General features: G+C 43.3%; 2 protein-coding genes across 8 annotated transcripts in view; one reads left to right on the top strand and one right to left on the bottom strand.

The window, feature by feature from the left end:
• The window catches only part of MTRF1 (mitochondrial translation release factor 1), a 51819-nt gene that overhangs the window by 4762 nt on the left and 30812 nt on the right, over positions 1-16245 (bottom strand). The window contains exons 1-7 of one of the 5 annotated variants that reach the window (XM_069970568.1): positions 9672-9748; positions 6911-7345; positions 4628-4710; positions 2805-2886; positions 2454-2561; positions 585-757; positions 377-494 (exon numbers count right to left, since the gene is read on the bottom strand). In XM_069970568.1, coding sequence (XP_069826669.1) covers positions 377-494; positions 585-757; positions 2454-2561; positions 2805-2886; positions 4628-4710; positions 6911-7325 — 979 coding nt within the window. In that variant the 5' untranslated portion in view covers positions 7326-7345; positions 9672-9748. Of the gene's footprint in view, positions 1-376; positions 495-584; positions 758-2453; positions 2562-2804; positions 2887-4627; positions 4711-6910; positions 7346-9392; positions 9617-9671; positions 9749-16245 lie in introns of those variants that run through there. The other 4 variants (XM_069970569.1, XM_069970567.1, XM_069970571.1 and 1 more) reach the window with 4 other exon arrangements.
• The window catches only part of NAA16 (N-alpha-acetyltransferase 16, NatA auxiliary subunit), a 62308-nt gene continuing 55813 nt past the window's right edge, over positions 9751-16245 (top strand). For all 3 annotated transcript variants that reach the window (XR_011363181.1, XM_069970566.1, XM_069970565.1), the window contains exons 1-3: positions 9751-9900; positions 14252-14336; positions 16134-16238. Coding sequence is in view for 2 of the 3 variants with exons in the window: in XM_069970566.1 (XP_069826667.1) it covers positions 9847-9900; positions 14252-14336; positions 16134-16238 (244 nt within the window). In the remaining variant the exon portion in view is untranslated. The remainder of the gene's footprint in view (positions 9901-14251; positions 14337-16133; positions 16239-16245) is intronic.

The following is a 16245-nucleotide window of genomic DNA, read 5'->3' as shown; positions in this document are numbered from 1 at the left end:
TATTCACCCAAAAACGTGTATCTGATATTTTCTGAAATTCTCCTAAATTTTTATTTTCCCATAAAGGTGTCACTCCTAAACTGCCCTTTACCTTACATATCTTCTTAAGTGACTGCCAAATTTTGCAATACAATTCGACATACAACTTTGGACCTATATCTGTGCAAAACCCACCTTCTAAAGCTTCAAATATGTCTTCATACTGCCCTAATACTGACGTCGCAATAAAATTGATAACTGGGGACGTTCTCCACGTCGCCAGACCCCGAGCTCCAATCGCAATAAAGTAGAGCTGGAGATCTGGCAAGGCAACGCCCCCTAATAACATATCTTTAAATGATTTTGCACAGACTTGCCCTTTAACACAACACTATACCTGTTGGAAGGTGTACAATTCTCACTGCGCTGTCTGTTGTATTGACATGTTGTCCTCCAGCCCCTTTGGCTCTGAATGTATCAAATCTCAAATCTTTTGGGTCAATTTTAACATCTACCTGTAAAAGAAATGCAGGTAACTATATAAATCATCTGACTTACCAGAACCTAAGTATACAATATAGAGACTGATAAGCCACTTACATTACCTCATCAGGCTGTGGAAGTACAATTACAGTCATAGTGCCTGTGTGAATCCTCTGCATCCTAGAGGACAAGCCCACCTCAGGAATTCTCTGAACCCTATGAATCCCACCTTCATACTTCAAGCGCTTGTACACACCTTCACCTGAAATGCGGGCAGCTGCGTGGTGTAAACCTCCTGCAATGTGGATGTTAGGTTTTACTAGAAGTCATTTATAGTCACTAGCAGTAACACAATATAACATAACAAAATATAACAACATAACATAACCAGTAAGATTACAACTAATACAAAGGGATACAGCATTGGTTTATGCCTCCCTACTAGGGCTGCGCCATAATGGCCTAAATCAATATCACGGTTATTGGCACATGTAGCTGTGGTAACGATAATTGAACGATAATTATGACACGCCTCTTCTGTAAGCCACACTCATTTGGCTGTGTCAAACTGGGGATATTTTGTTTAAAAAAAGGTAAAAAAAAAATAAAGGAACTCAATGAGAAGCAAGGGGAATGTATCAGTGACTGCCAAGTCCACTGGCTAAGTGGCTAACATAGTCAATAGTGATGTACCATAGGTCATAGTTACACTAATAAGTCTTGATTCCCAGTAGGGCTGTGTCGTGTGTGGACAGCAGTAAAAGGGAAACACAGCTAAAAAGGGAAACTAACAGCAGGTTAGAAGCAACGTGAGAAAATATTACTTTACTGAAAGAGTAGTAAATCTACAGTAACAGAATGGAAACCTGCCTGGGATAAACATATATGTATCCTAAGATAATAGGAAGGGAAATACTAAAAGGGCAGACTAGATGGACCAGGAGGTCTCTTTCTGCTGACAATCTTCTATGTTTCTATGTTCCCACAGCACATGGGACGCTGAGAATTATATTTTCATATCTTCTTCCTTAATTTTCTTTTGATGAGATGATCAGTTAAATTCATAGGTATATCAGGCAGTTTGGTGCACTGGGGGTGGGATGAATATTTACAAGGAGGCGTTGACAAATTAGTGAACTGGGGGTGGTAGCCCTGCTCTTCTAACGTGCCAATTATTTACCTTTAAAAATAATTTTTCTAAAGATAAAATTAGGCAGATAACTATTTTAAAGGGGTAGTGCGGCACTAAACAATTATTCACAAAATAACACACATTACAAAGTTATACAAGTTTGTAATGTATGTTATGTATGTGAATGGCCCCCTTCCCCGTGTTTCCCCCACCCACGCCCGTGTCGACCCCCGTCCGCCATCTTGGGACAATGATGTCATCTTTGGGCGGACGGCCGAACCACTCCATCCGTCCCTCATGCCGCCCCCCTCTGCCGCGTCATAACTGTGCTCAGCCGCCATTGGCTGAGCACAGTTATGCTCAGCCAATCGCGGCTAAGCAGCTGGTGACGCGGCAGAGGGGGGGCGGCATGAGGGACGGATGGAGTGGTTCGGCCGCCCGCCCGAAGATGACATCATTGTCCCAAGATAGCGGATGGGGGTCGACACGAATCAGGTGAGTATAGTGCATCACACTTCCGGGGGTGGCATGGGTGGGGGAAACACGGAGAAGGGGGCCATTCACATACATAACATACATTACAAAGTTGTATAACTTTGTAATGTGTGTTATTTTGTGAATAATTGTTTAGCGCCGCACTACCCCTTTAATTGGTCACACACATAAGAATACAGTCAGTTTAACCACCGATTTTGGCATAGAGGCCTCTCCTACACTACATTCACAATACATGCTTGGCTTGATCAGTAGACACGGTAGTCAGCTGCAGAACACTCAGCCAACAGCTATTTAAAATTCATGGCCGCTTCAGCCTAGCTAGCCTCTCCAGACATAGGAAATAATGGAACCAACACATTACCATAATCGCTCGGTGTGTAATTCAGAACTTCAAATGACCAGGACTTGTAGTAAGCGTAGTTTCTGTACATGTCAAACACCTCAGCAGTAAACTGTTGGCAAATGTCACCTGAAAAGAGAAAGTCCATCTAAAACTGGCATTCTATGTAAAGCTGGCAAGGTATGACTTCTACACCTCTTTATATTCAGGTGTAACTACATAGTGATTCCAATAGCACAGCATTGTTAATGTGATCACCTATGATCAGATACTTTACACTCGGACCATTCCTTCCTCTTGCGCTGGGATTTACCCTACTTCATAGATCTAAGAATCGACTTGCATCTTTTGAAATAACATTAGGGTACTGACCTCCAGTTGTTCTTCCAGACACAACCTCCAGTACAGCATCATTCATATCATAGTTTTCCTGAGGCACCAGAGAACGTAAAAGCTGAAGAAAGTAGAAAAATATAGTTATAGTATCATTTGTATTATTAGTTATTAGTATAGTATTATTTGAAGGCTATGGATAAGTTTTGACAAGGAAAAATATATTTTCATATATTCATCACCTTGCATTATAAAGTTGCACCATATTACAAGCTGCCATCTTCATTCCTCCATTCATTTTCAGACACCCTGATATGCAGGGAAATGATCTCCCTCCCTACCTAATGGAGAGTAAGGCTATGTTCACACAACGATTTTTAACAACTATTATTTGACACTCAAAATAACAGCCATTATTTAACATACTTTTGCGGCCGTCATTGCAATGATGGCTGTTAGTACATTATTTAAGTTTAGGTTGAATGATGACAGTGTTCAAAACCCTGTGGCTATACTTAAAGTGTCACTGTCGTTTTAAATTTTTTTTTTTTTTGCAGAAATCAATAGTCCAGGCGATTTTAAGAAACTTTGTAATTGGGTTTATTAGCCGAAAAATGCATTTTATAGTGAAAAAGCAGTTTGAAGCTCTCCCCCCTGTCTTTATGATTGTCTATGGAGAGGGGAGGGGTGGAGGGAGATGAGGCACGAAACCAGGACAACAAAGAGTTCATTTACGGCTACATCACCGGCTATCTCCTCTGACATCAGCACTGAACTCTCTGACCTCTAAATACCAGCTTCACATAGCTCCCACTGTGTAATCCTTTGTTCTCTGCTCTCTGCTGGTGACTAATTTCCCCCCTTCCCCCTCCATAGAACAGACAGAGCCCAACTGATGTAAAAGAGTTGAGATTTCCTGATAATGAGCAGTGTATGAGAGAGAGGAGGGAGGGGGGGGGGGGGGGGCTGGGGAAAGTCTTTTTGAATGCAGATAATGGCATATTTGCCTAATAAACCAAATTACAAAGTTTCTTAAAATCGCCTGGACTTGATTTCTGTAAAAAAAAATCCAGCAGCTCCATAGAGAATAAATGGAGCTGCCGGAGAGAGTCAAATACAGCACTCGGCTCCTTCCAGCAGCTCCATAGAGAACGAATAGAGCATCAGGTCTCGTTTCGTACCCGCAGCTGTATTTAAAACAAAGGAGCTGGGGGCTGATATAGAGATTGCTAGGGGGTACAGAGGTCGGATTCTGCGCAATCACTTACTTATTCCCCATCCTGTGGATAGAAAACAAGTTTTAAGTTGGAAAAACTTTTTAAAGGAGAGGTCCGGTGAAAATTTTTATTAAAGTATTGTATTGCCCCCCAAAAGTTATACAAATCACCAATATACACTTATTATGGGAAATGCTTATAAAGTGCTTTTTTCCTGCACTTACTACTGCATCAAGGCTTCACTTCCTGGATAAAATGGTGATGTCACGACCCGACTCCCAGAGCTGTATGGGCTGTGGCTGCTGGAGAGAATGATGGCAGAGGGACACTGAGGGACACAGGGCACTGGAGGGACACTGACCATCCCTCTGCCATCATCCTCTCCAGCAGTCACAGCCCGCACAGCTCTGGGAGTCGGGTCGTGACATCACCATGTTATCCAGGAAGTGAAGCCTTGATGCAGTAGTAAGTGCAGAGAAAAAAGCACTTTATAAGCATTTCCTGTGTATATAAGTGTATATTGGAGATTTGTATAACTTTTGGGGGGAAATACAATACTTTAATAAAAAATTTTGTTGGACTTCTCCTTTCAGTCAAAGAACACTACAATATATATATTCAGAAATGAGTAAGACATCACCACACCTCTTCCTGTAAGTTATTAATATTTCGGATCATAGAATCCTTTTCTTCCTGTAGTAACTCTTCTTCCTCACTGGAGTTTGCGTCTATAAGGAAAGCAGTTATTGTTTTAGTGCTGAATAGTAATAATATCAACTATTAACTGCAAAAGCACTTAAAGGGATTGTCTAGCACCTTTCTCTTTAGCCAGATCTGACATCAGGCAAGGAGAGATGCTGCTGCAAGAACCATCTAACACCAGCAAGTATCATATAAAATGTGCATAATACTTGGTATGCCTAGGTCACCTGGTAGCTCTCCTGCCTGGCATGCAAAAACATGGTACATAAATATGACAAACAGCAACAATAATCACTGTAACACAAAATTGTATAGTACACTCAATAAAACATAAACAAGAGTCATATGAGCAATGTCCTCCCTCAGCAACACAGATATAGCAAGAAAAGAAGGAAAAAAATGTATTGAATGAATGTTTAGGAAGACTTGGTACAGTAAACACTGGATATACCTCTGCGAATATCAGAGAATGCTTAACCAGGGGTACAAAACCCCAAAAAACTTGTTCCAAAACTTTTGGAATTTGCCAAGTGCATTTTTCTTTTATTCCTATTTTGCTACAGTGATCAACCAGGTCACTCAACAAGACCTAAGTAGTGGCTGAACTCATCTATAAGGGACATTACAGTAAATAAGAAGGGAAAGGAGTCAGGGTTCGAAAGCCAAAGCAAACAAGGGTGAAATAGGCCCCCCCTGGCACATTCTCCTGTGTGGTGGGAAAGAAGACAATTTTTTTTTTTTTAAGTTGCCATCCCAGTGATCAGCTGATCATCACGAGTCTGCCTTCTGTTGCAATAAGCAATTTTTGCTGTAAAATTCTCAGAAAGGGGAAATATAGTATCATACCTCCCAACTTTTCGGCTGGCCAAAGACGGAAAACTTGTGCTTCACTCTAGGAAAATTTTACTGACATTTCTATACTTTTTTTTTTTTTTTTTAAAGGATGCAGTCACACATACAGGATCTGCTGCAGATTGATGCAATCACACATACAGGATCTGCTGCAGATTGATGTGATTGGCACTGATATATGCAAATTTGCAGAAGATCCTGTATGTGTGAATGCATTCTTAGGTCCCATTCACACATCAGTAACCCTGTCTGTAATGGTGGACCCACAACTGCGGACTGCATTACAAATGTTTCAGTAACTGCAAGGATTCAAGTAAGAAACCAAGGGGTGTAACTACAACTGTAGCAGCCATAGTGGCTGCTATGGGGCCTGCTGCATCAGGGGGTCCCATGGCCCACTCCTGCAATGCACTGGGCCCCCTATGCTGTTATCATTTGCAGCACGCGGGTCTCCTGGGTTCTGCCAATGTCCCTTTAACTGCAAGCACTCCTGACCAGTGCTTGCAGTTATGACTACATGCATAACTACATACAACCAGTAATGAAAATCTTATTCCTAGGTTAAAAAAAAGGGGCACGTAAGGGGCAAAGAGGGACAAAGGGACATGGGTCAAAAGTAGGGACTGCCCCTCCTAAAGAGGGACACTTGGGAGGTATGTAGTACTACATGCCAAGCAAATGAACAGCCAGACATTTAATATGTAAATGGTACACACGAAAGAAACATTATTCGTGAGCCACTTTTTAGTCTGACTTATAAGAGTTCTAGAGTTGAAGGCCACTCTGGTATCTATATATTTTAACAGGCCCAAAAATGTCACCTACATACTGGGGGCGGGGCATGGTCACATGCTCCTCCATGTCAGCCACCTTATGGACAGACTCACTATAGAGCAGGGCAGCACAGCCTGGAGAGGGGGAGTCTGATTTTAGCACTATGAGGTACACAGGGAACTGGGTCAGTATATACAGTGAGTATACTTACACTGTACACTGAGCCATTTTACTATAAAGTGACCAACCCTTTTAACTTCTTCAGCTTAAAGGGGTTATCCAGCGCTACAGAAACATGGCCACTTTACCCCTACTGTTGTCTCAAGTGTGGGTGGGGTTTTGAAACTCAGTTCCATTGAAGTAAATGGAGATTAATTTCAAACCACACCTGAACTGGAGACAACAGTAGGGAGAAAAGTGGCCATGTTTTTGTAGCGCTGGATAACCCCTTTAAAGCTGAAGAAGGGAAGATCAAACACTAGACTATCCCAATTGTGTATTAGGAAGGCACATTTCTTCTTGATGTAATGCAATGAATACTATACAGTATACATTATATATAGAAAGGCATACACAAGGTGTGAACCTATGTAAACATACCAGCCAACATGGCTCCCAATTCTCTGAGGTCACTTTCTGCTTCCTGTATTTTGTGTAGGAGGACGCTAAGTGATGACAATTCAGTATGCCGCGCGGTTACAGCCTTGCGCTCTTCTTCTTTTATTGTAAGGTTTAATATCTGACTTAGCTCCCCGTGTTCTGCGATCAATGACTGCAAGTATTTCTGTAATGTCTTGTTTTGCCATAATGCACCAAAGCCTTGAGAACAGGATCGTCGTGAGTGAGGTCCAGGAAGGCTTATAAATGGAAATGTATTCTTATTGTACTGTGATCCTACAGAAAGGTGGCCAGTAAGAGGCTTAGTACACTGTCTCTGCAGAACATAACTGGGTGTACATGTATGAAAGCCAGACACACAGCTCCTCCATATGGCAACAACCGATAGGCGCTTCATTGTGCCATTTCAAGAAACTCCTAAAGTTAAAAGCAAAAAAAAAAAAAAAAAAAGTCACCAATTCTAATGGTACAAACACATCAGCTATTTTGTAATATATATGTTATCAAATGGGCATTTAGGCTTCCAGGATCTGAAATGGTTTAAGCTGTACACCATCCCTCAACTGTGACAGCAACTTACTAGTCTTTTTTGACTAAGACTGGGTTCACACTATATGGTAGCATACAATCAGAGAGGTATGCCAATATCTATGGCTGCATACATGAGCTGAAGACATTGAGGGGGTTATCCCATCTGAAGAAGTTATCCTGTATCCACTGGAGAGAGGGATAACAAGCAGATTGGTGGTAGTCCCAGTGGTCAGATCCCAAGAAAGGGAACAAGACTGTCCTCAGAATGAATGGAGTGCACCATGTGTGCCGCCATTGTTACATTCATTCTGTTGTCCCTGTTCTTAGGAAGTCCCACACCAATCAGCTTGTTATAGTGGACAGGCGATAACTTCTTCAGATGCAATTACTGTTTTAAAACAAATCTGTCACCTCTAAATGCTCGATGAACCACTGCCACTGCAGCATACATCTTAATGAATCAAGTCATTTATTGCAAACGTGTGCTTGTCTTTATTTCAGTAAAAACATTTTATTCGGGCCATACAAGTGTCAAAGAGGCGGGACCTAAGGAGCTCAGTGCCCTAGTCCCGCTGGGCCTCTCTGATCGTCATTTTCACTTCCTGGATGTTTAAGTCATGTGCAGGGCTAGACGTCACCAAGCCCTGCTCCTTTCCTGCCAGAACGCTAGGGGTGAGAGAGGACTTCTATCTCTCTCACTCTAGGCACATTGGGGAGATTTATCAAACATGGTGTAAAGTGAAATTGGCCCAGTTGCCTCTAGCAACCAATCAGATTCCACCTTTCATTTCCCAAAGAGTCTGTAAGGAATGAAAGTTGGAATCTGATTGGTTGCTAGGGGCAACTGAGACAGTTTCACTTTACACCATGTTTGATAAATCTCCCCCATTGAGTATAAAAATGGAGGCTGCAGATTCAGCAGCTCACAGGGTCTGTGCCGCAATGGTAAATTGTGGTGCGTGTGCAAGAATTGAGCAGGGCTCGGTGACATAAGCCACTTAAACCATAAGACACTTAAACACCACAGTAGTGCAAATTATGATCAGGGAGGCCAAGCAGGTCTATGGCACTGGGCACCCTAGGTATATGCAGGGTATGACTTTTTTCCCGTATCTGTGCTGTGGTGCTGCTGGTTCACTATACGTTTAGTGGAGGACAGATGTGTCTACTGGGGACTTCATACTGAGTATATCTTAAAGGGGTTATCCAGCTCTACAAAAACATGGCCACTTTTCTCTTCCTGATGTCTCCAGTTCAGGTGTAGTTTGCAAATTAAGCTCCATTTACTTCAATGGAACTGAGTTTCAAAACCCCACCCGAACTGGAGACAACAGTAGGGGGAAAGTGGCCATGTTTTTGTAGCACTGGATAACCCCTTTAACTAGTAGACTATGTACATTCAATGTAATTCACTGGGACTGGTAGGCTGCGGTATAAATCAGCTAGCTTTCTGTCAGTATAATGTGAACATAACAAACAGGATCATCTTTAAGCAACTCTATGAAGAATACAGAATAAGGCCCTGGTTCTCCCTCAGGGGAATCCATAGTTCTACCACTTTTTAGCTTACTCCATCGACACTTTCTAGAACTCCAATAGCGTTAAACACAATGACACACCGATTTGTTCAGCATTTCTGTCACTAGTTTAAGCCGCCCTCATATAAAAGCACTATAAACCTAGGGACAGATTCCCTTTAAGTAAAACCCTTCAGGCAGTAATACGGATGGAATTATTAGGAGGTGCACAACCCTCATAGAAAATCTGGCAGCTGCCTGGCTGCTGGACTCTAGGTCAGTGTACATACCCTAAGAAAGTGCAAGCATGGATGTGATCAGGGATTAAGGCTTTGATGTGTAATTCTAGTGCTCAGTATTCTCACTAGCTGAGCATATACAGTAGATCCCAGAAGGCCCCAGCTGTGAGCACCCACCTGTCTGCTGCTTCTGAGGACAATGCAGTCCCTACCAGCTCCGAGCTCACACTGTCTACCGGCAAACTCTGAGGTCACAGCCTGAAAACTTCAACTCCCAGAATACACAGCAAACAAGCACTCACTACGGAAGCCGGGATCTGTCAAACATTAATATACGCAAGACTACACCATGGTAAAAACCAGTAACAGAAATAAAAACCAGTTCTCTATAGCTGCATACAGCAGCTTCTGTAGTGACCCGAGGACAGACAGGATGACAGGATGACAGGATGTTACCTTACAGCTTTAACACATTAGGTGGCGAGAACAAAACGCGTCATCCCTGTGCGCTGCACTATCATCAGTAGTTGCAGTCGGCGCATGCGCATTTAGTCGTCTGTAGTGCGGCCTCCGAGAGAGGGGGATTCTTCCTGGAGACCCCCGAGAGGGGCGGGCGGAGCGCGGAGCCATCATGCCGGTTGTCACCCTCCCCCCCAAGGAGAACAACCTCTTTAAGAGGATATTGGTGAGAGCCCAGACCCTAATCCCCAGAGCTGGCACTCTAATCCCCTCGTACATTAGGCTGCCATCCACTAACTGTGTACTTAGTAATACGTGGGGGCAGCACGGTGACACGTGACGCCATCTGTCAGCCCCAGGTACTTCAGGTCCCAGCATGGGCCCTGGCTGAGCTCCACCCGTCCTGACCACAGTGAGGATGGAAGTGTCACCTATCAGACCTGTCCTTGGGGATCTGACAGGCCCCATAATGATGGCAGGTGTGAGGCAGAGGTATCACTGGGCCCCAGGCTGTATGCTGGCATAGGATCTGCCTATATATCACTATACATTGCTGTTCCCCAACCACAGAGACGGAGGATCTGCCTATATATCACTATACATTGCTGTTCCCCAACCACAGAGGCGGAGGATCTGCCTATATATCACTATACATTGCTGTTCCCCAACCACAGAGGCGGAGGATCTGCCTATATATCACTATACATTGCTGTTCCCCAACCACAGAGGCGGAGGATCTGCCTATATATCACTATACATTGCTGTTCCCCAACCACAGAGGCGGAGGATCTGCCTATACATCACTATACAGTCTGTCCCCCAACCACAGAGGTGGAGGATCTGCCTATACATCAGTATACATTGCTGTTCCCCAACCACAGAGGCGGAGGATCTGCCTATACATCACTATACATTGCTGTCCCCCAACCACAGAGGCGGAGGATCTGCCTATACATCACTATACATTGCTGTTCCCCAACCACAGAGGCGGAGGATCTGCCTATACATCACTATACATTGCTGTTCCCCAACCACAGAGGTGGAGGATCTGCCTATACATTACTATACATTGCTGTCCCCCAACCACAGAGGCGGAGGATCTGCCTATATTATTATTATTATTTATTTATAGAGCGCCCTTAATTCCAGAGCACTATACAATAGATAGGGGTGACGAGCAGAAACAACACAAGATCAAAACACATTACATGAAGGCAAATGGCAGACTGGAATATGGGGAAGAGGACCCTGCCTGTGAGGGCTTACAATATATCACTATACATTGCTGTTCCCCAACCACAGAGGCGGAGGATTTGCCTATATATCACTATAAATTGCTGTTCCCCAACCACAGAGGCGGAGGATCTGCCTATATATCACTATACATTGCTGTTCCCCAACCCGTGGTTCCTCAGCTGTTGTTACACTATATGAAGGTTATTATCCCTTGTAGTAATCTCCCTTGTAGGGTATACAGATGCTGAGTGGCTCCGGCAGATCCGTCCTGTATTATACAGGCAGCCATTACTGGAATATCCAGCATGTTAGCCTCTGTTCACATCAGCTGTAATTCCTCAGTTCCACATTAGCCATACCTGCAAGAATTATAGTGCAGCATGCAGTAAATTACCAGATGCCGCAATGGAAACCAATAGACAACCATGCTAATCAATAGGGTTTATCTGGCACTCCCATCAGTTTCTTTCTTCAGTTCCACAGGTGTGAACAGAGCCCTAGGCCGGGACTACACCGTGACTTTATGTTTCACTGCAAGGTCAGCTTTAACTATTGAGCTACAGCTGCAGTCCAAAGCAATACTCTGAGCTCAATGCAATCCTGGGGACTGTAGCTGTTACTTAATCATTAAATCGTGTAGCCCTGGCCATATACTTCTATCTTAGATCTCTGTTGAGACCACATGAACTGTAATTTCTCATTGAAATGAAAGGAACCCAGCATGGCCCATACACCATTTATAGCACTTATAGTCTTCCTCCAGCTCCATCCACTGTGTATATGCGGATGTTGGTGAACAGCTGATCCGCAGGAGAGCCAGGTATCAGGCTCTCACTGATTAGATATTGTTCCTGAGGATAGGCCATCAATAGAAAATGACCCAGAAGTCCTTTTGAGGGTGAGTTCACACATACAGGATCTGCAGCAGATTTCATGGCCCAGATTTTATTTGCTTTGAATCTGCAACTTCAAATCTGCTGCAGATCCTGTATGTGTGAACGCACCCTTAGGCTGGGTTCACACTATGTATATTTCAGGCAGTATTTGGTCCTCATGTCAGGTCCTCATAGCAACCAAAATCAGGAGTGGATTGAAAACACAGAAAGGCTCTGTTCACACAATGTTGAAATTGAGTGGATGGCAGCCATATAACAGTAAATAACGGCCATTATTTCAATACCACAGCCGTTGTTTTAAAATAACAGCAAATATTTGCCATTAAAGGAGAAGTCCGGCCAAAATTAATTTTTGATATGTTGTTACTTATGAAAAGTTATACAAATTTCTAATGTACATTAATTATGGGAAATGCACATATAGAGCTATTTCCCTTAATTTAGTAGATCAGGAAGTGTTAGAAATATCTCTGAAGAAGTGACGTCACGACCCAGGGTGTAATTCCTATGGAGTGTCCAGCAGGGGGCGCTCTCTATATAGAAGTCTATGGGACTTTATTGTTTCTATGGGTTTCTATGTAATGTAATGTAATGTAATGTAGTGTACAGTGCTGTATTGAATGAATACATCTATGGAATACTTTGGGGAGCAAGTGTCCTTGCTCCCCAAAGTATTGCATAAATGTATTCATTCAATACATTCAATACACAGTAAGCCCGCCGATCCGCCGCATTTCCGCCGAATTTCCGCCGCATTCCCGTCGATCCGCCACACGCTGATCCGCCGCATTCCCGCCGATCCGGACCATATACATTGAACTACAGCTCCCATCATCTGCTTCTAGTATGAACAGGTGATGGGAGCTGTAGTTGGGTAAGGGATATCACATGCCGCCGGGCGCAGGGGGGAGCCGCTCAGTACACAGCAGCGCTCCCCCTCCTCCTCCTCCTTCCGTGATAACTTCCGCCTATACCAATGCTGACTCCCTGCCTGGCCGCCGCTCTCCGCTCTCCCCCCCCCCCCATACATACCGGCTCCCGATGCATCCTGGTGTCCGCGCTGATGCCGGGAGCCGGTATGTATGGGGGGGAGAGCGGAGAGCGGCGGCCAGGCAGGGAGTCAGCATTGGTATAGGCGGAAGTTATCACGGAAGGAGGAGGAGGGGGGAGCGCTCCTGTGTACTGAGCGGCTCCCCCCTGCGCCCGGCGGCATGTCATATCCATTACCCAACTACAGCTCCCATCACCTGTTCATACTAGAAGCAGATGATGGGAGCTGTAGTTCAATGTATATGGTCCGGATCGGCGGGAATGCGGCGGATCAGCGTGTGGCGGATCGGCGGGAATGCGGCGGATCGGCGGGCTTACTGTGTATTGAATGTATTGAATGAATACATTTATGCAATACTTTGGGGAGCAAGGACACTTGCTCCCCAAAGTATTCCATAGATGTATTCATTCAATAAAGCACTGTACACTACATTACATTACATTACATTACATAGAAACCCATAGAAACAATAAAGTCCCATAGACTTCTATATAGAGAGCGCCCCCTGCTGGACACTCCATAGGAATTACACCCTGGGTCGTGACGTCACTTCTTCAGAGATATTTCTAACACTTCCTGATCTACTAAATTAAGGGAAATAGCAGTATATGTGCATTTCCCATAATTAATGTACATTAGAAATTTGTATAACTTTTCATAAGTAACAACATATCAAAAATTAATTTTGGCCGGACTTGTCCTTTAAATGATGATTTCTGTGTTTTCAATCCACTCCTGGTTTTGGTTGCTATACAGCCTCACAAATACAGCCTCAAATATACATAGTGTGAACCCAGCCTTAGAGTTTTGCCAGTTACTGACATCTAACAGATCCTAAAAATGGTCATTAGTTGAAAAACAAAGGTATTGAAGAATGTTGCACGTTGCATAGATTTTCATTGTATTTTCATAAAATCTGAAAATTTTTTTAAAATGGGTATGTGCTTTATTTTCCTACCTGTTTTTGTATTCCAGCAAGTTTGGAAAGATGTGCTATAGAGACCACCCTGAGATTTATCAGACAGACACTGCCCATACACATTAGATAAATGTTGGCAGCATTCAAACATGATTTAAATGGGGTTAGAAAAACATGGCTGCTTTCTTCCAAAAACGACGCCACTCTTGTCCTGAGTTTGTGTGTAATATTGCACTTTAGATCCATTGAAGCGCATGCAACTAAGTTAAAATACCGCATACAACCTAACGAGAGGTGTGATGCTGTTGTAGGAAGAAGGCAATAATGTCTTTCACATCTTCAACTAAATTTAGAGTTCTCCTTGGTCTGCCCATGACAGACACAGAACATCTTGCTTAGATGGAATGGAATTTAGCAGTTTTAGAAAACTCTTGACTTCTTAGTGTCACTCATGTCATGCTTTTTTATTTATTAGAAATGCTATGAACAAAAGCAGTATAAGAATGGACTGAAGTTCTGTAAGATGATCCTTTCCAATCCCCGGTTTGCTGAACATGGAGGTGAGGTTCTGGTACCCGAATATGTTCCTTAAGCACACAGGTGTCAAACTCAGGCCCTCCAGCTATTACAGAACTACAACTCCCATCATGCCTGGACAGCTAAAGCTTTGGCTATCCAGGCATGATTGAGTTTGACACCCTGCTCTAGCACATTCAGTATATTCTCCCAATACCCAGTTAGCAGTATCACTAAAATAATGCCAAAAAATGAACTCCTGCTGGCGTACTATGATGAGTAGAACATGCTTGCCTACTCTCAAGATCAGCTGCTGGACCAAGAGTCTCGCCATTAGGAGTCTGTTTATGCAGAGTGGTAAGATTAGAGGAGATCTCTAGCTTCCACATGTCACTTTCTAGCATTGGTGCACAGGACCATTCATGTATTCTGTATCAGGATACTCACCTAGGTTTACAGACATGAATAATGATGAGGGGCGTCAGAGGAGAAAGCGGTGCTCTGTGGGTGCTGGGCCGCCTCCAGTTCCCCAGACTAGCTGATTAGCATATTTACAGAAATGGATTTTGGAAACCGGGCAGCAGTATGGATAATGAAGAGCACCATTGGTATCGGTGCAGAGGCCCTTATTGGGTAGTCCTAAAAACTTTTATTTTAGCAGTCTAATTGTACATTCATTCATACATAATATGCTCGGTTGAGCACAGCAGCCTCTGTTTACTTGGCTCCACACGCCTGCACACTTTAAAACACACTGCACACTGCAAACAGCTGAGAACAGCTTGAAAAGATTCCACATTAAAATATTTTTTTGCTTATTTTAAAGGTTTTTTAATTAAAAAAAGTCAGCCAGGACTGTAGAATGATAAAGTATACTATACCCAGTTACCCACTTTACTGAGTGCAGCGGAGGTGCTCTTGTTCGCCCTATTTCCTCTGTGTGACATGTCATTCCGTCTCTCCTAACAACATTACAAATACATTGCATCCTCAATGATTGGCTACTATGTGTTCATACATTATCAGGGGAACCAGGACAGTGCATCAACAGGGGAAGTAAACAGAGGGACTGGGCCAGTAAGAGCACCAGCACTACACTCAGGTGGGCATAGTGTATTTTATTATTTTTCAGTCCTGGCAAGCTGAAAAAAATTTTTTCTTTAATGGTGCGTTTACACAGGCAGATTTATCTGACAGATTTTTTTAAAGAGTCACTGTCGTTTACTTTGTAATTGAGTTTATTAGCCAAATATGCCATAATCTGCATGTAAAAAGCCTTTTCCCAGGTTCCCCCTCCTCTCCTTTCTGTCATCCACTGCTCAGAATCAGGAAATCTCGACTGTTTTTTCATCAGTCGGATCTGTCTGGACTATGAAGAGGGGAGGGGGAAGGAGCGAGATTAGTGGGCAGCTGAGAACAAAGGATTGCTCAGTGGGGGACCTATTCACAGTGCTATTCAGAGGTCAGAGAGGTCAGTGGTGACTGTCAGAGGAGAGAGCCTGTGATGTGAATGTAAATTAAGTCTTTGTTGTCCTGTTTTGCTGCCTTTACTTTCTCTCTCCATAGGAAAACCATAAAGACAGGGGGAGAGCTTCAAACTGCCAAAATTGCCTGTACTATTGACTTCTGCAATAAAAATTTTAACGACAGTGACACTTTAAGCCAAAGCCAGGAACAGACTATAAACATGAACGGGTCATAAAGGAAAGACTGAGATTTCTCTTCTTTTCAAATTCATTCCTGGCTTTGGCTTCCAAAATCTGTCAGATAAATCTGCCTGTGTAAACACACCATTAACCCCTTTAATCAGTGTTTGTTCTGTAAACTTTTATCTTCCACAGAAACACTGGCAATGAAGGGGCTGACATTGAATTGCTTGGGAAAGAAAGAAGAAGCTTATGAGTTTGTAAGAAAAGGTCTACGCAATGATGTTAAGAGTCACGTCTGTATCCT

This window comes from Dendropsophus ebraccatus, chromosome 5, assembly GCF_027789765.1.
Source record: "Dendropsophus ebraccatus isolate aDenEbr1 chromosome 5, aDenEbr1.pat, whole genome shotgun sequence".
NCBI lineage: Eukaryota > Metazoa > Chordata > Amphibia > Anura > Hylidae > Dendropsophus > Dendropsophus ebraccatus.
This window is presented reverse-complemented; position numbering and strand designations above follow the sequence as displayed.